Below are 24,586 nucleotides of genomic sequence, written 5' to 3' on the forward strand. Positions count from 1 at the left end.
CATGTCAATGAAATTACTGAAAATGATGTATTGTTATCATATTTTATAATCAATCGCGCTGATTGATTCCACGTTCATCCGGCCGAGAAAGTTTCTCGGTGAAAACTTATTTTTCATGTGCCTTTAAGTGTTTAAGCCTTGTGCAATACAAATTTCCGATTCCGTCAGGGACATCTTCTGAGAAAGAGTTGAAGGTACTTCCAGCGAAGCATACATATTTCTTGGGTGGCCTAAAAATATTATCATTTGAAAAGTTCCCTCCGCCTTGTGCAGGACGCCATGTACACGTACCTGATAAATACCTTGCCAAACATTTTGACAAACACCTGTTTTCACGGAATTAAATGCAATTAAATCTTTGGATGGTATGGTGAGCTTCATCTACATTCCTAATGTAGTTCAACAGATATAGTCTTATTTTAAAGCCTTATTTAATGACATTTGCTTCATTTGTAAAATGTTTCTTTCGCTTTGCGTTTCCCCTTAAGATTATAAAGGACGGTTTTGGCTGGGAGCTCATTGGGTGACAGACAGACTTCGGTGGATGAACGGTGAAGAACTACCCATGGACGCTCCTTACTGGCATGAGAACGAACCTATGAACCCTGTGAACAACTTTGTGGCCCTCAGCAACTGGAGCGGCATATGGGCATTGGATGATCAATACCAATCGAAACGTTATGGGTTTATCTGTGAATACTAGTCAGATCCGTACATATTAACACGTGATGGGTTTATCTGTGAATACTAGTCAGATCCGTACACATGAACACGTTATGGGTTTATCTGTGAATACTAGTCAGATCAGTACACATTAACACGTTATGGAGCGGCATATGGGCAGTGGATGATCAATACCAATCGACACGTTATGGGTTTATCTGTGAACACTAGTCAGATCCATACGCAATAACACGTTATGGGTTTATCTGTGACGGCTATCCGTACACATTAACACGTTATGGGTTTATCTGTGACGGCTAGCCAGACCAGTACACATTAACACGTTATGGGTTTATCTGTGAGTACAAGTCAGATCCGTACACATTAACACGTGATGGGTTTATCTGTGACGGTTAGCCAGATCCCTACATATTAACACGTTATGAGTTTATCTGTGACGGCTAGCCAGATCCGTACACATTAACACGTTATGGGTTTATCTGTGAATAGTAATCAGATCAGTACACACAAACACCTTATGGGTTTATCTGTGACGGCTAGCCAGATCAGTCCACATTAACACGTGATGCGTTTATCTGTGATTAGTAATCAGATCCGTACACATTGACACGTTATGGGTTTATCTGTGAATAGGAATCAGATCAGTACACACTAACACCTTATGAGTTTATCTGTGAAGGCTAGCCAGATCCGTACACACTAACACCTTATGGGTTTATCTGTGAATAGTAATCAGATCAGTACACACTAACACCTTATGGGTTTATCTGTGAAGGCTAGCCAGATCCTTACTCATTAACACGTTATGGGTTTATCTGTGGATACTAGTGACATCCATACACATTAACACGTCATGGGTTTATCTGTAAATACTAGTCAGATCCGTACACATTAACACGTCATGGTTTTACCTGTGACGGCAGATAAACCCATCACGTGTTAATGTTTTTTTTTTTTTTTTTTTTTTGTTTTATTTACTGGTTTTACGGCCACTTTCGCCAAAAACACAAAACAACCTGTGACGGCTAGCCAGATCAGTACACATTCACACGCTATGGGTTTACCTGTAAATAGTAATCAGATCCGTACACACTTACACCTTATGGGTTTATCTGTGAATAGTAATCAGATCAGTACACATTAACACGTTATGGGTTTATCTGTGAATAGTAATCAGATCAGTACACACAAACACCTTATGGGTTTATCTGTGAAGGCTAGCCAGATCAGTACACACAAACACCTTATGGGTTTATCTGTGAATAGTAATCAGATCAGTACACATTAACACTTTATGGGTTTATCTGTGAATAGTAATCAGATCAGTACACATTAACACCTTATGGGTTTATCTGTGAATAGTAATCAGATCAGTACACACAAACACCTTATGGGTTTATCTGTGACGGCTAGCCAGATCAGTACACACAAACACCTTATGGGTTTATCTGTGAATAGTAATCCGATCAGTACACATAAACACCTTATGGGTTTATCTGTGAATAGTAATCAGATCAGTGGACATTAACACGTTATGGGTTTATCTGTGACGGCTAGCCAGATCAGTACACATTAACACGTGATGCGTTTATCTGTGAATAGTAATCAGATCCGTACACATTGACACGTTATGGGTTTATCTGTGAAAAGCAATCAGATCAGTACACACTAACACCTTATGAGTTTATCTGTGAAGGCTAGCCAGATCCCTACACACTAACACCTTATGGGTTTATCTGTGAATAGTAATCAGATCAGTCCATACTAACACCTTATGGGTTTATCTGTGAAGGCTAGCCAGATCCTTACTCATTAACACGTTATGGGTTTATCTGTGGATACTAGTGACATCCATACACATTAACACGTTATGGGTTTATCTGTGACGGCTATCCGTACACATTAACACGTTATGGGTTTATCTGTGACGGCTAGCCAGACCAGTACACATTAACACGTTATGGGTTTATCTGTGAGTACAATTCAGATCCGTACACATTAACACGTGATGGGTTTATCTGTGACGGTTAGCCAGATCCCTACACATTAACACGTTATGAGTTTATCTGTGACGGCTAGCCAGATCCGTACACATTAACACGTTATGGGTTTATCTGTGAATAGTAATCAGATCCGTACACATTAACACATAATGGGTTTATCTGTGACGGCTAGCCAGATCAGTCCACATTAACACGTGATGCGTTTATCTGTGAATAGTAATCAGATCCGTACACATTGACACGTTATGGGTTTATCTGTGACGGCTAGCCAGATCAGTACACATTAACACGTGATGCGTTTATCTGTGAATAGTAATCAGATCCGTACACATTGACACGTTATGGGTTTATCTGTGAATAGGAATCAGATCAGTACACACTAACACCTTATGAGTTTATCTGTGAAGGCTAGCCAGATCCCTACACACTAACACCTTATGGGTTTATCTGTGAATAGTATTCAGATCAGTACACACTAACAAATTATGGGTTTATCTGTGAAGGCTAGCCAGATCCTTACTCATTAACACGTTATGGGTTTATCTGTGGATACTAGTGACATCCATACACATTAACACGTTATGGGTTTATCTGTGAATACTAGTCAGATCCGTACACATTAACACGTGATGGTTTTATCTGTGACGGCAGATAAACCCATCACGTGTTAATGTTTTTTTTTTTTTTTTTTTTTATTTTATTTACTGGTTTTACGGCCACTTTTGCCAAAAACACAAAAAAACCAGTGACGGCTAGCCAGATCAGTACACATTCACACGCTATGGGTTTATATGTAAATAGTAATCAGATCCGTACACACTTACACCTTATTGGTTTATCTGTGAATAGTAATCAGATCAGTACACATTAACACGTTATGGGTTTATCTGTGAATAGTAATCAGATCAGTACACACAAACACCTTATGGGTTTATCTGTGAATAGTAATCAGATCAGTACACATAAACACCTAATGGGTTTATCTGTGAATAGTAATCAGATCAGTGGACATTAACACGTTATGGGTTTATCTGTGACGGCTAGCCAGATCAGTACACATTAACACGTGATGCGTTTATCTGTGAATAGTAATCAGATCCGTACACATTGACACGTTATGGGTTTATCTGTGAATAGGAATCAGATCAGTACACACTAACACCTTATGAGTTTATCTGTGAAGGCCAGCCAGATCCGTACACACTAACACCTTATGGGTTTATCTGTGAATAGTAATCAGATCAGTACACACTAACACCTTATGGGTTCATCTGTGAAGGCTAGCCAGATCCTTACTCATTAACACGTTATGGGTTTATCTGTGAATAGTAATCAGATTAGTACACACTTACACCTTATGGGTTTATCTGTGAATAGTAATCAGATCAGTACACATAAACACCTTATGGGTTTATCTGTGAATAGTAATCAGATCAGTACACACTAACACCTTATGGGTTTATCTGTGAAGGCTAGCCAGATCCTTACTCATTAACACGTTATGGGTTTATCTGTGGATACTAGTGACATCCATACACATTAACACGTTATGGGTTTATCTGTGAATACAAGTCAGATCCGTACACATTAACACGTGATGGGTTTATATGTGACGGCAGATAACTGTGAAGGCTAGCCAGATCAGTGGACATTAAAACGTTATGGGTTCTGTGTGGATGTTTGCTGAATATTTCACGTAGTTTAATTGATTCATCATATATAGGGAACATTTGCCGTGGTATAACTGTTTCTATGTGTGGAGGTTTGATGAATATTTCATGTGGTTTGGTTTATTCACCACGTGTAGAGCACATTTGCCGTGGTATATGTGCACTTCTGTGTGGATGACTGATGGATAGTTTCAGTGGCCTGATTTATTCACCACGTGGAGAGCACATTTGCCGTGGTATATGTGCACTTCTGTGTGGATGACTGATGGATAGTTTCAGTGGCCTGATTTATTCACCACGTGTAGAGCACATTTGCCGTGGTATATATGTATTTCTGTGTGGATGTTAATGAAAATTCCCCATGGTTTGTTTTATTCCTCTGTATTTTTAAGGGAATGTTTCCAGTTGTTTTATAGGAAATATTTACCTTTGATTATATATGCGGCGACCTCTTCTTTCACAGAGAATATTTCACGTCTTTATTAGGAAACTGTTTCGTGGATTGGTAGGTCTAACGTAAGTTCTGTCATGTTATAATTTTTTATACAATCTCATACATATTCAGATAAGTTACTACCCAATTCATACCTTTTCCATAATAATTTTAATTTAAAAAACAGCTATAAAAACTTTGGATTTTATTATCTATCCCCGTAGAGTTTCATTACAAATGCAAACTTTCTGTGAAGGCTTGAAGCATATTCACATATTATGCAAATACATATCAGGTGGAATACATGTGGGTGTAAATACGCTTTAGGTTTACTTGAACTCTCAGAACTCTCAGTCTTTTGCCGTTATATTTGGCATAAAAAGTCTTGTGTATTACAGAACCACAGAACCTTCACCGTGCTCAATGTTTTCTAGGACATTTCGAGTTTTACCATGTGTATGTGTATGTACTGCTCAATCTTTCACCAGCCATACAACTGCAAATTCTCGGTCACTGGCGTACGACTTGTTCTTTTCAGTCAGTGCATGGCTAGACGAAATTTTGTCTTTTGAAAAAAGCCATAAATAGACCAAGGCGGGTGCAAGCCTATTGATAATCCAGGGCTGTGAAACCATTATGAAAAGGTACTACATGGCAGTGAAAGGTATGGGAGAGACGAGAACTTGTGTTTACTTGTTTACCACGTGTTTACTCCCGTATGCTTAGGGCCATACAGAGCTATACGTGCACATTATTGAGTGTGTTGTACTAGTAGCCTGTCCGTTGTTGTGACATGTACAGAGAAGGTCCGGTATAATGCTGCTGCGAGGAATTACTGGATGGGGCAATTTCGGGCACACACATCTGCACGTTTATTTCACTAGGCTAAGATTGGACTCAGGATGACTCTTGTTACCAAATCATATACACCTGATTTATGCAGGTTACAGATACTGCTGATGAAGGGTGAATACAAGTAGCTGGTGCCTGCAAGGTGCAGTTTGGATACGCCTCTGCCACAGTGGATATACATGCTTCTTAACGACCGCATGCTGCAAAATTCATAGGTGTTGCTTGTTAGTAAATTATTCGCCTTTACCACATCGTGTTCTCTCTTGATGACGACACTATATTATATTCCTAGGTGATGCCTGTTAACAAATAATCAGCCTGTATCAGAGCGGATACTTTCTCGATGACGACTATTTGTGGTTATATCCATAGGCGTTGCCTGTTTGCAAATTATACGCCAGTATAGCAGGGGATACTTTCTTGGTGACACGCTAGCCGCACTCACGTTAATTTTATTTATTTATTTGATTGGTGTTTTACGCCGTACTCAAGAATATTTCACTTATACGACGGCGGCCAGCATTATGGTGGGTGGAAACCGGGCAGGGCCCGGGGGAAACCCACGACCATCCACAGGTTGCTGGCAGACCTTCCCACTTACGGCCGGAGAGGAAGCCAGCATGAGCTGGACTTGAGCTCACAGCGACCGCATTGGTGAGAGACTCCTGGGTCATTACGCTGCGCTAGCGCGCTAACCGTCTGAGCCACGGAGGCCCCCCTCAAGTTAATGACAGGATGTTTCATTCAGAAACTGATGATGTCCATTGACGAATGACTCGGCAGTGATAGCTAGAACACACCTCTTAAAAGGTGTCAGTGTAGGCTACAGTCATACTAAGACAGACATTTTCTCTCCGACGTTAATACGCTTTTAGTGATAGTGTTTGTTATACCAACTGATACAGCAGTATCACATGGAACTCTGCTTGTAAAAACCAAAATGCTATCTTACTCATCTCAACGTTGACTCATACGTTGTATGTAGGAACAGAAAAGTTTGAGAATTGATTCTGTTGTACGTGTATGATTCGCTTGGCTTATGCTAATCTTGATGACAAACTTAGGAGTGCAGCTGTACTTGTATAGCCGTGACAACGACCCCAATACGTCATAGGCGTTGTCAATCTGTATACTCACACCCTTAATTAAGTTTTTGTTGCCTTCTGTTAAAAAAGTAGCGGACACTTCATTGCGTAGCTTATCGGCAATTTCAAGGCAAAATGGGCTGCACTAAGAAGCAAGCATGCTGGTTAGTACTGGTTATACTCGATGTAATTTTCTTGATTGGCAGCCCAATCACGATAATTGCAATCGGTTTGGCCTTGGGTAAGCCTTACCATACAACGAGACATTTCAGCGCCACAAACTGCACTGTTCAGAAAGTGGTGAATGTTGGCCAGATTGCTTGTCACTGCGACAGGTGGCACGGGTGTACGTCACACTACCCCTGCGTGGAGATCATAGTGGTTTACGTCACTGAAAGCGGGAAGAACGTTCCCAACGCCACGTTGTTCGATGATGCTCATAACTTCATTCATTACGGATATTTACCTGTCACCTACGACAAAGAAGCCATTAAGGTAATAAATAATTTTTGTTTTGGATATACCCCAGTCCCCCCTCCCCCAAACGCATCACTTACCTCTTTAATAGTACGTAAACTTTTAACTTTGTTAAATGGCTGACGACAATATTTATTTATTTATTCATTCGACTGGTGTTTTACGCCATACTTACTTATTATTATTTCACTTATACAACGGCGGCTGCGATGAGCAAACCGGTCAAAGAGTGGGCAAAACGTACGACCATCAGCAGGTTGTTTGCAAACGACGGAAATGGAAAAACTCCCTCTGGTGAGCTGGACGATCGCATTGGTAAGAGTGAAAACGCCGTACTGGTATCAACTAATCGATTGCGTACGTTTTCAAACATGGCCAGCGCCATATAACCGGAGCGGTCACACCAGCTCAACATTTGAGATCATTTTGTTTATTTATTTTTTTTCATATTTTTACAGAGAATAAAAAGAAAGAAAAAAATAAAGAAAGAAAAACGAGGTGGACCACATTCAACAACCTGAACCACATGGACGGAGCAGATTTTTTCTCGCTGCTAAGCATCATTTGGCAGCTCTAATTTAGCACACTCCTACATCTACATGTATGTCTGTATCTGAAATGGAAATAGGACAGTTACAGTCTGATTATCAACTAAAAAGAATCTGTTACGTCACGTGTTTCATCCCGTCCAATATGGCCGAAAGAGACATCAGCAGAACCTTACTTTTGCCTGCATGTTAAACACCGTCCAAAAACATACTTAGCATCTGTATTAAATGTTTTATCAGATGTTGTGAACTTTACCAAAATGTGATCACCTCCCTTTCAACAAAATTCTTCATTTTGTCCATGCTTTTCATTGTAAGAAAAAGCCTCTATAGACCACTTAAATCTACGCATTAATATATTTTCATTTATTTGCTTAGGTTTTTGTGAAGAGAGTTAAGGGAGTTTGAATTCTTTGGTGGCCTTTATGGATCATACTGTCAGTGTGTAGGAACTCTGATGTCATAACTTTTTTAGCCCATGAATAGAAGATTGCTGAAATAATGTTCTCAAAGATTCCTTCCTTCTGGACAACATCAGGAAAAGAAGTGACGTGACGTCAGAGTTCCTAGATACCGTCAGTATTGCTCATCAAGCCCATCAGAGAATTCATATAGATGAATCTCTGTCAACATTCTTCATAAAATCTAAAAACAATAAATGAATGTCACAGTGTTTTTGTGCATGCTTTTCAGTTGACTGTATGATGAAACATATTTTATATTTTAGCTTTCTTTTCACACTTTTTATTGAAATAAATATTTCTATTGTTAATTGCTTATAATTAAACTTTTTCCCTTTTTGTGACAGTGCTCTACGTATTCCTGTGATGGAAGCGTAATCCATGACGCCGATAACGTCGCCACATTTGTTCGCGCGCACAGAAGACTCGGCCACTCGTACCCTTGCTTCTACAACCAAGAAAACCAGAGCGAGGCTCTCCTGAGGAAAGTTTCCACCACTGCCCTGGCGCTAGGACTTCTGTTCCCTCTGCTGTGTTTGATCGGTGCTCTGCTTCTCTTTATATTCCTGTACCATCGCATTCTTATGAGACGCGGAGAGAAGGTCTTGTGTCTCGGCCGGACTTACGACATTGAGCCTAACGAGTTATCTCCCCCTGTCCCAGTGTTGACGATATCCGAGTCGATAATCTAGCGATGTAGAGAACAGCTTCCGTACCGTATTACCTGATTTGGAAGCTTTAAAGTATTGGATGGTACCAGGTAGTATCGTGACACTGAGGAGTCAACTTTTGCCAATACATCAGAAGCGGTAAACTGAAGAGTCAGCCTTTGACAATGAATACACGAGAAGCGGTGAACTGAGTAGTCAGTTTTTGGCAATGAGCATTATCTGTATTACCCTTTTTGAAAGTTTTTAATTTATGGGTTGAGCCGTGTGGTAGAGTAACGTTGAAGACTCGGCTATTGACAATGAATGGGCTACTCGAGGAGCCGCAGAACGACATCTGTACTCACTTGATTTGACTGAAAGCCGTTAGAAGTTTATGCATGTACGTGTTTTCCCAACACTTTTGTTGTCTTTAATCAAACTGGAATATGTCAAGGTGAATACTTTTTTTCCCGAGTATTGAGGGAGCGAAATCAATCCCGACTATTTCAGCGTAAAATAAAGACATCATCGAGTAACATAAGCAATTCGTGTGTGGATTACTGTTGAATGCTTTGTCTGAAGGAGATTGCGTGTGGAATGTGTTGTGGCGTCTAATATGTGTGGAATGTGTTGTGGCGTCTAATACGTGTGGAATGTGTTGTGGCATCTAATACGTGTGGAATGTGTTGTGACGCCTAATACATTTTAATTAAGATCACTGCATTTGTTTTTAACTGTCACTGGTTAAGCCATGATGCAAATATGTGTGAGTAATTTGCTACTGATTAAGCATTTACATAAACAGATAGAATAAAATCCTGAGGTAAATTGACGAGAGGCCTTGCGTTAGAAGGTCTTCCAGCAACATGCGGATGGTCGTGAGTTTTCCACGGGCTGTGCCCGGTTTCCTCTCACCATAATGCTGACCGCCGACGTATAAGTGAAATATTCTTAAGTACGGCGTAAAACACCAATCAAATAAATTAATAAATTGACAAGACGCAGTATTTCTTGTAATTTGGTCTGATTTATGCATTTAAATGAACAATTAGAATAAAACCCTAACTGGGGTAACTGGACAACAGGCAGTATTTCTCCGATTACGTGTAACCATTTGCCAGTTATGACACTCGCTGTTCTGGTTTACTCTTTATGCTGCACGACTGGGCATCACCGAGGACTGATCCGTGCGCCATATTATGTAAATACATGTGGAGTATCACAACGAATTTGTCGCACAACCTCGAGTGACAGAGAGTACGGTAACGGTTGTAGTGAAGGACAGAACCCAACAGTACCATTTGAAAACCGTACAGCCCACATTGTTGGTCAGTTAACAGACAGATTAACTGACTGACTGATAGGTGCTGGACGCCATACTGAAGATTTATTGAGTCATTGCGTTTTGGCCAAGGATACAGGAGATTCCGATATAAACCATCTGGCTTTGTCAAGACACTGATGAAATTTCCCATGTGAGACACAGGTATTTTTGCATGTTCAGAATGTGTCTCGTGCTGATTAAAGTCAGGTATATTTTCAAGCAACTTCACGCAAAAATACCTCAGCTACCTCACGAGTGCAGTCGACAATTTATTATCACCAAGGACTCGATAACTGAAAGGGGATAAAGGAAATGCCAATATATCCCTGTTTGGGGTATAGAATGAACTCTCACTTAAAGTCTGTGCGAGAGATTGACTTGATTTAACCGATTTTTTTTTCTAACATCATACTTGAGATGGTATTCATTTCTATCGGCAAGAAATCCAGAATGCCTACGGTAAACCACCGACCTTCGTTGAGTCACTGTCGAACTTTCTCACGTGTGACCTATGCATAAAGGTGGTATGCAATTCGTCTGAGGCAAACTTCATGCAAGAGTACACTACAAAAATAATCTGTTAGTTTTAGCAGAAAGTCTGTTATCTGAGTGATGTTAGAACTTAATCTGTTATTATAACACAATGTCTAATGTATTCCGTATGTTAAATTAACGGAATGTGCGGAGCCCATTATTTTTTGCGAGAGTACGCATAAGAGCTCCGTCGATCGCCAAATGCCACCAAGTCCAGAACAACAACGAAACCATAAGCGGGTTGCAAAAAAATTCCTTGGGCGAGACTGGGGTTGAACCTATGTCTCTGTTGTCGTAATTCTTGAAAAAAGCAAGCGGCTTAACTAAAGAGTTAATATCTACAACCGTCAGAGCGGTTAGAAGATCTGCATCTTAACCGACAGTGGCAGTTCACATGAAAGTGTTCCATATTAGACGCTAAGTATTAAGAGGAATTTAGAGGTCTTTTGAAACTCTCAAAGAAATAATCTGTTAAATTCAACAGAAAGTCTGTTGTCTGAGTGATGCCAGAATTTATTACAAAATAAGTAAATGTTTTAAACATTTGGTTTACACATATTTTTCCTCTATGTACACAGTTGTTTTTTTTACTTATATACGCATGCATATGTATAAAAAAGAAATGCAAAGTGAATGTAGTAATAATAATGAAGTCAAGGCATCACCACGTCACACGAAGCTTGACAATGATCCCGCCATCGAAAGCTTGCAATTACGTGGTCATACCTCGACTTATTACCATTATTACTATTGAACTCACGTACAACTGTGAGTCTTAAGCGGTATATAGAGTATAGATGTAGCTGAATAAAGAGGAATACATTCAAAATGAATAGAATAAAAGCAAATGTATAGATTTACAGCACGCCGAATACAAATGTTAGATGACCTGAACATAAACAAAAATGTATAATCTATCTACGTTCTAACTGCACAGGAGTGGTTCTTATTGATATGCTACACGATCCCCTCGAAATACGAAATATATATCATGGTGCGTATAGCTGATAATGATATAAAAAAAGAAAAGAAAAACAAAGATGTACGGTTACCGACTTCGACGCGTGGCCCACATGCGTCGAGAAATCCACCACAAGCCAAAAAACCTCTGTCCCAACAACAACAGTAGCTTAAACGCCATGGTCCCACAGAACTGCCAGCAGATCCATGTCACAGCAGGCGTCAAATCCCTGGTTCTGTCAGTTAACAAAAAATGCTACCAGAAGTACCAGAAGGAACTTATTTACGATGTTAGCTACATGGCACAGGAGCCCGGCAGATGACATCAGACATTCTGATTAACCGATTGCTGATCGACCTGTGAAACATTTGTATTGGTAAAACTGTGAAGAACATACTATTTTGTTTTTAAGGTTCAACCTCTAAAACACAGGGGCTCTGTAAGGTGTTAGCTTTACTAAAACGCACTGGGCAGTGAACTTCAAAGAATGCATTATCGAATGACACCCAACATAAAGCAAACAAATACAAAAAGGTCAGGTTAAAATTATCCCACAAAAAATAAGTGCTAAAAAAGCTGAACTTAATGACGCAGTGAAATTTAAAGAAGACATAGTTCTTTGCTGCTTGCTGAAAACAAAAAATGCTTCAAACAACAGAAAACGATAGATACACTAGTATACACCGTCAGTACAAACATTGCATGTGTATACACAAGAATAATGTGTATAAATCAAAAATAACAATCGGATATTAAAAACGGTATAAACACGAGCTAACTGCAAGTTTTTAATTAGGAAGCTATGTGAACAGTCAATTTCAGAAACCTTTGTTAAACACCATATAAACACCATCTAAGTCCAGGTCTTAACTGGGAAGTTTGGCGAGCAGTCATTGTCAGAAACGTGTATTATAATCGATATAAAATACCATCAAATTGCAAGTATTAATTGGGAAGTTGTGGGAGCAGTCATTGTCAGAAGCGGGTGTTATAAGCGACAAAAATCGATCTAATTCCAGGTATTAATCCACAAACGCGTATTATAAACGACAAAACAACGACCTAATTCCAGCCGTACATGTGATTTACAAACATAAGCACCATGTTAGTAGCAAATGAGTGGTGTTCAATGATTGTTCGAGTGCGCATGCGCCCACTCGTATGTTGTCTTCCACATATCTGTCACCAAGGCAGTGAGACCTGGACAGTCTTCAAATTCCCTGTCGAAGATCGGTTTTGAGCCCTCACCTTGTGGTCCTCAGTTTTTTTGAAGGCAAGCACTTTTAACCACTAAACCAGAGTCAGCAGGCTTGTGACAACTGTTTGTTGGGCCTTGGGTACAAAGTATAAGCAGTCGACCACGCTCGTGTACTCTAACGTTAGAACAGGGCAATTTACCACGACGGTGTGTATATCTATCCAATCGCCGACAAATATACAGCGTCATCCATAAATGTATTCGGATTCAAATTCCTGGTTCATGTACGGAACCGGTTGAGGGGGCCTGTTGAAATGTTCCATCTTAAATCCGTGACGAGGTATGAGTGAATTTTCGTCTTGAAACTCGTTCATTCCTCCGGAAGTCTCCAGTGTAATTGTACTTCCAAAAAGTCCATTGGTAGTGGTTATTTGTCGGGAAGGCATTTCGATGTTAACTGTAGGGGCGGGCCTGTCGGAAGAAGAAGGAATTGACGAAGCGAAACATAGAAACAGATTATCATGCATTCTGATCACAGAATGCGGACGTGGACCGGTTCCCCATTATACTAGATATGTCTCATCAACTCAATGTGCCCAATAGCACAAGCTTTGCCTTTAGAATATACCTTCGAATAGCAATGCTGCTCTTTTAACTTAGCGATCGATCGACAGCTATGGCCATGTTGAATTTAAGATCCCCCGTTTGCCAGGATAATATGAATCTATTTAACTGGATCAACCAGTTAAACAGTTAAACCGATTGAACAATTAGAATGGAGCTTTGACCGAGAAACTTACTTATTGGATGATGATGATGGTGATGATGATGATGGTGATGATAATAACTGTGTTCAGATCAAATTGCTCATACTTACGGCTGATTGTGTCTAATACAGGAGACAGCCCCAACGACGATCACAAGCAACGCAAGAAATTCCAAAACCGAACCGATTACAGCAAACATCATTACGTGAGCTGTAAACCAGAAAAAAAATTTAACCGTGACGTGAGATACTGAAACCCCTCCCAGTGGGATCTGAAAACTGAAGATCAAATTAATTTTTTAGCTCCCGTTTCTTTGGTTGTCTCTTTAGATTTACTTGAGAACTCGAGGCTTCCCATGATCGACACAATGCTGGTATACAAAGGGGCGCCATCGGCTATCAGGGGTCAATCAGGGGTCAGTTACAAACAAAGAATGTTACTCTACTGGTTATCTACATTTAAGTGACATGGAGTTACCTTTGGTCTCTGCAGTGGTAGAGGGGTCGACTACAGTCCTGAAGGTCATTGGTTTAAACCCAGAGGGGTCGACATGGGGGTACTGAATATTTGGTATATGCAGCCCACAAAGACGAGTTCCATAGACGCATTTCAAAAAACCGCCTTTAAGGAAGCAGTGCGCAACACATAAAAGTATCTGTGAACATGTGTCCAATATAAACACTTGTTGCTTTTGGTTGTATGCGATGTGCGCCTGTATGTAGATGGGGTGGTATTGCTCGTACTCCTTACAGCGCATGTGCTTTTCTCTACCCTCGCTTTACATCACTGGCACTACCAGACACGATAGATCATGGCGTCTGTGCGACGCATGTACGCTTGCTTGGGCATAACCTCACCACTGTTCACAAGCAGAACGGTTTAATCAGCATTCAGCAAATAAAACTGTTTCAGGTGTTGGTTGGAGTCATAACAGATGTTGTACGCACTGTAGATAACGAGAATGCATCTTCATAAAGTGTTATCAGTATCAGAGATTAAGGCTAAGTTTTTTTGTCTCATAACCGTGTCCCAATGACCACAGCGTTGTTTTAAATTTCTGTACAAATTTTGTAAACCGTCAGTTACGTAAATCGAACGCAGTACAGCAGATGCACTGTGAGGAGTTGTCATTGCTCCCTATGTCAGTTGTTAAATGTGTACGGACAAAGCTTTTGTTGGACATGTAGTTTGTGTCATTATTGACTGCCAGCATATTAAAATAAATGCGGTCACGCTCGTTGTGTCACGCGGGCTATAAATGACTCATAAAGCTCCGTCAGCACTTATGTCAGATGATCGTTGGGTTTCCATTGGGCCCTGCCCGCCTTTCACCCATTGTAATGCTGGCCGCCGTCGTGTTAGTGAAATATTTTTGAGTACGGCGTAAAATACCAAACAAATATATAAACATTTTACACCCAGACGACATGAAGTCGAAAAAGCAACATTTCGTTTCATGACGTTCATAGCAAGATGACGTTATCATTTCCACCAGTCTTTCGAAAAATATTTACGATATTCTACCCTCACTGTGAAATATGCATATATGTTCTGACCGCAACATTACTGCGGTGACCACTGAGGCTGCAAACTAAAACTGGCTGTGACTTTAAGTCAGAAGGTTTACAATTTACCTGACCAAGAACGGAGGTTTCATCAGACATGTCGCTGATATATAAACCTCACATGGTATCAGGCGCTTCCGTTTTCTCTGCTAATATACAAACTTGACGTCGTGCCAATGACAAACTTTCCAGTACGGTATAGTGCCCCTCTCCTCTCAAAAGCGAGCTAGGCAATGCTCTGTTCTCCCGTATTTTTGGTATACTATGTTACAGTCTACGAAAAGTCAGGATAATTTTGATTGTAGCAAGTGGAATGTTCCGAATAATATTAACCCTTAGCATGTTTGGAATGTCCGACAAAATCTACCTATTAAAAATAAAATATAGCAAATTCAGCATAAATTATTACACTTAATTATACAGTGCAATAAGTATTTACACAAAGTACTGAAAACGAAACGAAATAAACACCACGCTGTGACAGCACAACTAGCTCATTTAATTATTTCAACTTTGCTTTTACATGTAACTCACTTTAAACCATAAGGTACTATAATGAAAGCAGATGTATTTTTCACCCTATGATTTTGAAACTATATGGGTGGGTTGGGTAGGGCTGGTTTACCACTTTAATTATTAGCCTTGGAATTTTCTATTCTACGTGGTCGACAAAGATGTGTCCATATGCTTTCTGCATGTTGGATGCTGTAATAGTTACAACATAGTAATGCTATCAGTCCTTTACGCCAAGATGTACTGAGCATTGTAAAAGCAAGGTCAGAAATGCAAAAAAAAAATGTCCAGTGGGTAGTCCAGGCTAAAAAAAAGTGTTCTTTGTGGGGTGGGGGCGGGGGGAGAGGTCGTATTTTATGAGATGCGTTTCTTCTTTAGCAAAATAAGGGCTGGTTTCAACCAGGCGACACAATCAGCCAGGGTAGGCTGCAATACACGTGGAATGCTTGCCCAGTGTACGAAACTGCTAGAACTTTATATTTTATCATTTTTTCTGTTCATTTTACTGAAATAGATTCCACATTCAATTTCTCTAACGTTTTCATCTTGTGCTAATGTTGCAAATTAAAATTTAGCTTGCATCAAACAAGTGTTCAAATAGATATGTTTAAGCCTACAATATAATTTGTCAGAGGCTATGCATTATTGCAATTCGCCAATATACAAGGAACAGGCAATATACTTTCACCGCAGGCGCTTTTGTCGGGTGTGCACGTCTTCTCATCATCTACACCTCCGGCGTCCCTACATGGGTCAGGTAACCGTCGTCTGGTTCTTGTTTCACAGTTACATTCTCCCCAAACTTTCCATGGATCAGCAGGTTCTGAATGGTAAACGAGAAATATGCAATGCCCTCCCTATGTGATTTAACATTTAAGGCGAATGAACGAATGAATGAATGCTTGGGTTTTAATTTTTCAGGACGACAATGTGTTTTTACACATACTATGTCTTCTTTGGCAGGGCAAGTCCGCGACTGAAGAATCATGTCGAAGACACCTCTCAGTGCTGAGCGCCAAGCGAGGCAGCAACAAGTACCATTTTTAAAGTCTTTGGAATCTCTAACAGAAATACAATCTTTTGGAATTTCTAACAGAAGCGTAGTCTCTCTAAACCAGACTGTCCTATCCTATCGGTTGAGTAGACTTACGGCTACGGTTTTCTGCATAAAGAGAGTAGCAGAAGCCGTCAAAAAACGCACTCTCTGTCTTCCATGCAGTCAAGTAAGCGCAGTCGATGGAGCTGTTGCAAAACTCAACAAGTACTTCAACCCGATGGAAAATGTGACCTACAAAATGTATGTATTCCGAAATTTATCTAGTGCTGCTTCACTGGGATGACTTACCGAAGATAAATATGCCGCCCAGTCGTTGTACTATCCTTTTAATGCACCGCGGGAGGAAGTTACAACCTCCTCTTTCAAGAGCAAAGTTTAAAATTTTGTGATATTTTCTTGCAATTTACAAAATTACTCCCATTATATTGTTTAATAAATGCAGTTGTTTAGAAAATTATACCAGAATCCATTAGATTATTTTTTTTTAGTTTTGTCATTTACATGATATGTTGAACCTCGTCCCTGTAGAGAGGGGATGGATCAAAAACGCTGAAATCATAGACCCATAAGTGAATGATCTTGCCAGAAGGTGGCCTAATTTATTGTTGAAGGAAGCATGTGCAAATACTGTTCACCAGCACAAGCTCAAGGTGTTGCTACCTTTGTTACTCATACTGGTATTGTTACAGCTATGTGATAGAACTAGTTTGTTTATAATAGAGATAGCAGTTCACTATTAGGATAAATATTGATGTTTGCCAACGATACATCTTAAGTCCTTTATCTGAGTGACCTGCGTACTCGGAATCACTAAACGATCGTAGACTTAAATATAAACCTTAAATCACTTTAAAACTGCTATTTCTCATGTAATAAGGTCAGAGTATTGCTTGACACTGTAAATTCTGAGTAAGTTATTATACAGCAAATTTTTACTAAAACAACGGAAAGGAAAACACACGAACTTTAATTACTGAAATTTTAACTAAAGTCCTGAAATTGCGTCGTGATCCCGAGGCATGGCGTGACAGCACTGGACAAAGTATTTCTCCATAGTTCTTGTGTCGTCTGTTGTGACTTTAAAGCAAAGAGAACCCCAAAATAAAGTATACTCCACGTGATAAACCAGTCAACACTGTCCAGAAAAATGCATGTAGCGCTAATTAGTTATTACTGTTTCAGAATGTTTTTTAACAGAAAAAAATACATTTAATATACTGTGACCACTGTGACCACTGACGTCTCATGGAGTTTACCGCTTAAGACTTTTGTATTCAATATGCATATACATTTAGATACAGACTGCATTCGCTCAATAGCTATTAAAAAGGAACAATTTCAAACATATGGATGTGACGTCAATGAAAACAGACAGTCGTAGAATCCTTTTAAAAACATTTTGCCCGGTTGGGAATATTCTGTTGTCCAGGACAGTGTATATTGGTCTTTCTCCTGATATATACTTCGTTGTAGTTTTTCTTAGTCTTTAAGAATAATACGTCCCTCAGCAGGTTGCAGATAGTCGTGGGTTCCTCCCGGGCTCCGCCCGGTTTCCTTTCATGAAAATACTGGCCGCCGTTGTATAAGTGAAATATTCTTGAGTACGGCGAAAAACAACAGTCAAATAAATAAATAAATTTAGAACAACATCTTTTGGTTTAGGCACTCGGTTTTCTACAACAGTGCCTAATAATATATCACTCAGACTCACACTGCACTCACAGTGCAGTTTATCAAGATCGCTCGACACACGATCAGGTTGAAGACCATGTCACTTACCGTTACGTTTATATGTCACCGGTTTTTCGCCAATTTTGTTCTCATCTGGGCAGCTTATCCTGCCGAATGTTCCAACGTCACTTGTTGTCGAATGACGTACCGTTAACTGAAGAAAAGGAAAAGATGAATTATTTATAATATAAGTGTTTTACGCCGTACTCAAAAACATTTCACCCATACGACGGTGGCTATCGCAGTATGGTGGAAGAAAACTAGGCATAACCCGGTCTTTTGTGCAATAAAACTGTAAATATTAAAGACGCATGACATGTATTTATAAAAACACACGCATTAATGTTCAAACGTCTTGCTGTTTTTATTTCAGCCCTGACGCCTTATCCATAAATGTGTTACAAGTATACGACTAGACACGCATTCGTTTTTGCTAAACCATAGGGTGGCAAATCATTTCCAGCTTTTTCTCCAAATCATTGGTGTTTTCTAGAAACATGTGACATGTCTGCTAGAGTGGCCAAAATAACAGTTTTTATTTTAACATGTATATGTCAATTAGTTCCATCTGTGAACCATTGGCTTTTAGTAGTCAGCTTGGAGTATTCCTATATATACATTACTCAACTGTGACGTAATTACAAATAATCGATGACGTCACCTGTTAATCGTACCACGGATACGAGCTGTTTAGTCTTCCTGGTTGCTGAAATCATAAACTTTACTGATCGTGAAAAATGCGTAATGCTCAAAGCCTTGTTTAAAATCATAAAATCTAAACAAAAAGTAAAACGTTACTTCAGGAAGTGACCCAAACATCTGCATGATACAGCGTTTTTTATATAACCAGACAGAAGTCAACATTCTTTTTGAATCCGAAGTGCACTCGATCAATCTATGCACATGTTGACAATCAGCCGATCAGTGCCCTGTCACATACACGTGTAAGAATCATTCTTGGATACCGTGTTAAACAATCTATAATGAAATAAATAAATTTGATTGTGTATTTGTTTGATTATTTCAATGGTGTTTTACGCCGTACTCAAGACCATTTCTCTAATTCTACGGAAGTCAGCATTATGATGGAATGAAAACCCGGTAGAGTGCGAGGAATCATATGACCATCGGCAGGCTGCTTTCAGACCTTCTCACATAACGACCAGAGAAGAAGCCAGCTGGCATCAGTTGGACTTACAGCGAGATTGGTGAGAGGCTCCTGGATCATTGAAAATCACGGCGGCGACATTCGGTTGTACATAGTATAAAAGAAACTTACACGCCTCAGTGCCCACGCCTGGCTACCAGTGTTCGTCAAATGAAGCCTGACTTTACATACGGGACCAAGGTCCTCGGCGTCCTTTGATGTCAGATAGTAAATATCCGTCCTGTAAGGGAGGGGAAAATTAGGAATTGCTTATTACAGGCTTAATTATTTGTTTGAATGATCATTAACGATGATGTTTTCACCTATACTGCGAATTTAGATTTTATGACTGGAAGAAACCGATATGCACTAACACTGACACATTTTAGCACTCAACATTGGTGGGAAACAACTGATCCGGAACGAACTGTATTTATTATATAGCTACAAATGTGGTCCAATCAGATCAGTTTAATCGTGCCACGTGACCATCCTGTTGGTGTGATATCAATCAAGATCACGTGCCTTTCTAAGTGATCCAACGATACGGAGACAAGGCTCATGTATAGATGGGCGTAGTGATTTCCCCCCAAAATTTGAGAATAATTGTTGATAGAGGAGTATCAGATATTTAATAAGTATTTTCAGAATCATCGAGTCTAAATCTGTGTCAGTAGTATAAAAGTCAAGCACCAACCAGTATCTGAAAAAATCAAAAAGATCCAAAATAAAGTAAAACTATCTACTTACATTATAGCTAATGAATATTAGGTTATTCAACATGGTGTTGCCCACAACAGGCAGGACGAAAAGCGAGTTCGAAGAAGTAATTGCGTGGCATTTTCAAATCTTGACATTTCCGTAGAGCTGAAGACATAGCGGGTCTCCGCTCTTCGTGTGGCATATGAGAAAAAAGATGTTAGAGACTGGGAATGACAGAACTCTCGTATATTAGCCTATGCTTATGCTTATAAGAAAATGAGTCATCCCGCGTAGAGAACACAGTGAGGAACTCGCGGTAGCTATTGTTGAATCCCTCTGTTATTGCAAGATCAAGTGGTAAGTGTGCTCTTAACAACCAACTATATTAAACCCACCCACCCCCGCCCCTGTTCCAAAATATTTATTTATTTTTTCATTTTATTGGTGTTTTACGCCGTTCTCTTTTACGACGGCGGCTAGCATTATGGTGGGTGGGAACCGGGCGGAGCCCGGGGGGGGGGGGGGGGGGGCGATTCACTACAATCCGCAGGTTGCTGGATGACGTTCCCACATACAGTCGGAGGGGAAGCTCACAGCGACCGCATTGGTGAGAGGCTCCAGGGTCATTACGCTGCGCTAGCGCGCGTTCCGACCTATAAATATATCTAAACTGTTATGGTTCGAACGTATGTGAATCGCGCCAGTAGCACCAGTATGGTACGTTCGCTCACGCATGGGGCTGCTTATATAGGCTACAGCAGACGTAGTCCTTTCAGATCAGATGATCCAGCCTCGCTTTCAATGTCGCTGTTGTAAAAAGCATGGCGCCCAAGTGTACACAGACCCCCATTGCAACTTCCGTTTTTCGGTTTACCATTCAGAGTTTTTTTGCCCTGAAAAAAGACACATGTCCAAGACGGGGGTACCCCAACTTGAATTCTTCCAATTCCAAAGTTTCTGCATGTATCAAGCCCTAATTTTGCCTGTGAGGTTCAGAAGTGTCAGGAATTATATGGTGCAAAAATTATTGATTTTGAAAAAAGTTGGCTGGTGTGATAGGACACAGACCCCCATTACAACTTCCGCTTTTTCGGTAGGGCCGATTGTAGTTCTGTGGATTTTAGGGTATAAAGTCTTTTTTTGCTCCCAGGCGTCCATTTTTGGTGCATAGGTGCGTTGCTAGGCACGCCTCCCAGCTGCCGGCATGGAAAGATCCAGATTTTGACGGTCAACCTATGTCAAGATTTTTATGGCTTCTTTCTCACAGGCTGGGCCAGGTATGCACCAAAGCTTATTGGCCACGGAATATTTGGGACTGAGCTACAGCGCTAGACGTTAACATTGTCGCTTATGGAAAATTATTGGGGGTCCGAGGCCAAGTATATTAGAAATGTAATCTCAACCGAGGAAATAGGTACATTCCTATTTTAGAATGAGTGTGATATTGGATCCTGGAGAGCCCTACTTTTTAGTATTCGATGGTACCAAAGGGAGGTAACTTTATATGCCAAACGCGTTCAGGGACGCTGCTGTGTATATACATGTAATTTGCTCTCCCGTTTCTGTAAACAATGACGAGGAAGTTGTGACGGAGGTGTAAAATCCGTTACTTGTTGATTTCAAAATTCCATAAAATTTGAAAACGAAGACAGAACGCGACACGAGGATATTCAACTACTAACACCAACCTGCAGATGGTCGAGGGTTTTCCCGGGGCTCTTCCCGGTTTCCTACCACAATCCCAGCCCCTGTTGTATGAGTGAAATATTCCTCAGTAAGGCTTGAGAACTTTCAGTCAAAAAAACAAATAATTAATGAATAAAAAAATCACCATGCATGAGTAGGACTGAACACGTGCCTCGTAGCTAGCGGTCACGAGCTTTATTCAGTTCAGCAACTGCTTTACACGACTTTGGAATTACAGAACTTTTAAGAAAGGATTCACAGTGGGAGGAAACTGAACAAAGCTCAGTGGAAACATTTCCAGGGCAATGCGGAATTTCGACATCATCGTATCGTCCCTTTAAGCCACCTTCACTTCACCACACGGTGGGGCAAATCAGAGAATTCTAAAATGGGTGGGGATATGCTCATTATTTTATTTATATGTGAATATTTCACCAATACGACGGCAGCCAGCATTATCGTGAGAAAAAGCAGTCAGAGCGCAAGTGAAACCCACGACCATTTGCAAATTGCTGCCAAATCTTCTCCCGTACGGCAGTAGAGGAAGCCAGTATGAGCTGAACTTGAACTGACAACGACCGCATTGATGAGAGGGTCATTGCCCCGCGCTGGCCCGTTAACAACCTGTTAACGCAGTCTCCTATTCAGGCACGTTAAACACCCAAAACTGACCTCTCCACGATGTTGTGAGTTAGGTGCGGGATTTGTTTTTCAAACAAAATCAATATGTATACATAGCGTTATTTGGGAGGAACTAATGAAAATAACTTTCGATGACAAAAACGGGCGGGCGTGCGTGTGTGTGTGTGTGTATGTGTATGTGTATATGTATGTACACTGCCACATTAAGCAATGCTTGTTGGGCTTCGGTGAGAAGCGGTCGACCATCAAGTGGCGTTTTGCGGAATCTATAAAAGTGCTTATGACCACTGACTTCCACCAATGTGTTGTGCGTATATATATGCGTCGCATGTGGGAATGTTCCTCACCAACTTGCCAAAGGTCCCTGGTTTTCCTAGATACTCCGGTTTCAAGCACCCATAATACTGGACGTCATAGTAAATGTGAATAATTCTTGAGTATATGATGTTAAAAAAAAAATGAACAGACAGATAAATAAATAAATAAATAAATAAATAAATAAATACATGTTTTTACCTGTCATACTAGTGGTAAAGTCCCGCCAAGGCATGTCAAATTTGTCTATACTTACTTGTTTATATCTAATCTTCCTCCTTTTCCGGAGATCGTCGTCTCTGACTTTGCACCAGTTTTGTTGAACAATGAAACAATCACATCAGACTCTGTACCAGCCAACCTGGTTCCACATGTCTCAACGGTCAGTTGGTAAACTGAAATCAAATGAATATTTTGTTTAATTCTATATTTTTGAAAAAGAATTTCTGACGATCTATAATTGAACAATACGATTGCCTCTATCTGTAGATCGCAGGGAAAACATCGGATCCTATGCAATCTGTGTATAACTGTATAAACGACATCATTTTTCTCAGTATATTCCGGACAAATATATAAACACAAGTAAAACAGAAATATAGAAACGTTTAGACATTGTTAAAATAATTTCGCGGAAACCTGGATTTGCTAAACTTTTTCACCAGATACCATGAACATGGTGTGGACAAATATAAGACTACATGTACGTCAACAATTTTCCTTGTGTGGGAACACTACCTTGAACTTCCAAAGTAATAGGCAGAAGTGCACGAGTTACAACAAATTGATGAATGGCTTTTGATGTTGTTCAGCAGATGATAAATTATATTAATTTTCTCTCCGCCACTTTCCCTCTCCCCCAGACCCCTCAATTATCCCCCATCGACTGAAGCAGTGGCTATCACACGGTACGAAACGGTTATCGCCGTTCAACTACAGTTTAAATGACAATCAGCGTGCTTCCCTTGACAGAATGCGTTTTGTTCTAATTTCTACTTCCACACCACCATTATCCTAAATCTTTTCTCCCTATGATATTACTCTCTTGAAACGAACATAAATTTTCAACATTTTCTTAGTGTCAAAATGAGAGATTATGCGGGCCAACGCTTATAAATGTTAAAGGCGATTAATGATTGTTTGCGAGTTGTAACATAACCATATGAGATTACAAGGTTTTTTTCACATCCTTCACATTACACGTGTTAAGTCTTAATTTTAAGTATTGTAGTGTTAGATTGCAATATTACACTTCACAGGGTGCTTTCCCTCCTCCACCATAGCCAAAATATTGTACAGGTTTGAAAGGGGTACAGGTAATGTAATGCGAAACATAGTGCCAAATTTCCGATAAATCATGATTTCGCCTTACAGGAATTTTACGCATCTTGTATATAGTCCCCCGGAGATTAACCCAATAATACACTCTTGAACCAGTCATGCCTCAGTATGCTGAAAATAATTTTCGACATATTCCTTAACATCATACTCTTCGTTTCTTAGCATCGTTTCATGTACCCTTTGACCTTATAACATCAACATACGCCTGCGGCTTTCGCTTCATATCTCTAAGTCACACTG

At 40.1% G+C, this 24,586-nt stretch overlaps 1 protein-coding gene across 1 annotated transcript in view; it reads right to left on the reverse strand.

Moving 5' to 3' along the window:
- LOC135480852 (uncharacterized) overlaps positions 1–24,586 on the reverse strand; it is a 49,308-nt gene that overhangs the window by 18,972 nt on the left and 5,750 nt on the right. Inside the window, exons 2-5 of the mRNA XM_064760782.1 lie at positions 23,262–23,400; positions 19,793–19,901; positions 18,562–18,667; positions 16,408–16,548 (exon numbers count right to left, since the gene is read on the reverse strand). Coding sequence (XP_064616852.1) covers positions 16,408–16,548; positions 18,562–18,667; positions 19,793–19,901; positions 23,262–23,400 — 495 coding nt within the window. The remainder of the gene's footprint in view (positions 1–16,407; positions 16,549–18,561; positions 18,668–19,792; positions 19,902–23,261; positions 23,401–24,586) is intronic.

The sequence above is a fragment of the Liolophura sinensis genome, chromosome 13 (genome assembly GCF_032854445.1).
Source record: "Liolophura sinensis isolate JHLJ2023 chromosome 13, CUHK_Ljap_v2, whole genome shotgun sequence".
NCBI lineage: Eukaryota > Metazoa > Mollusca > Polyplacophora > Chitonida > Chitonidae > Liolophura > Liolophura sinensis.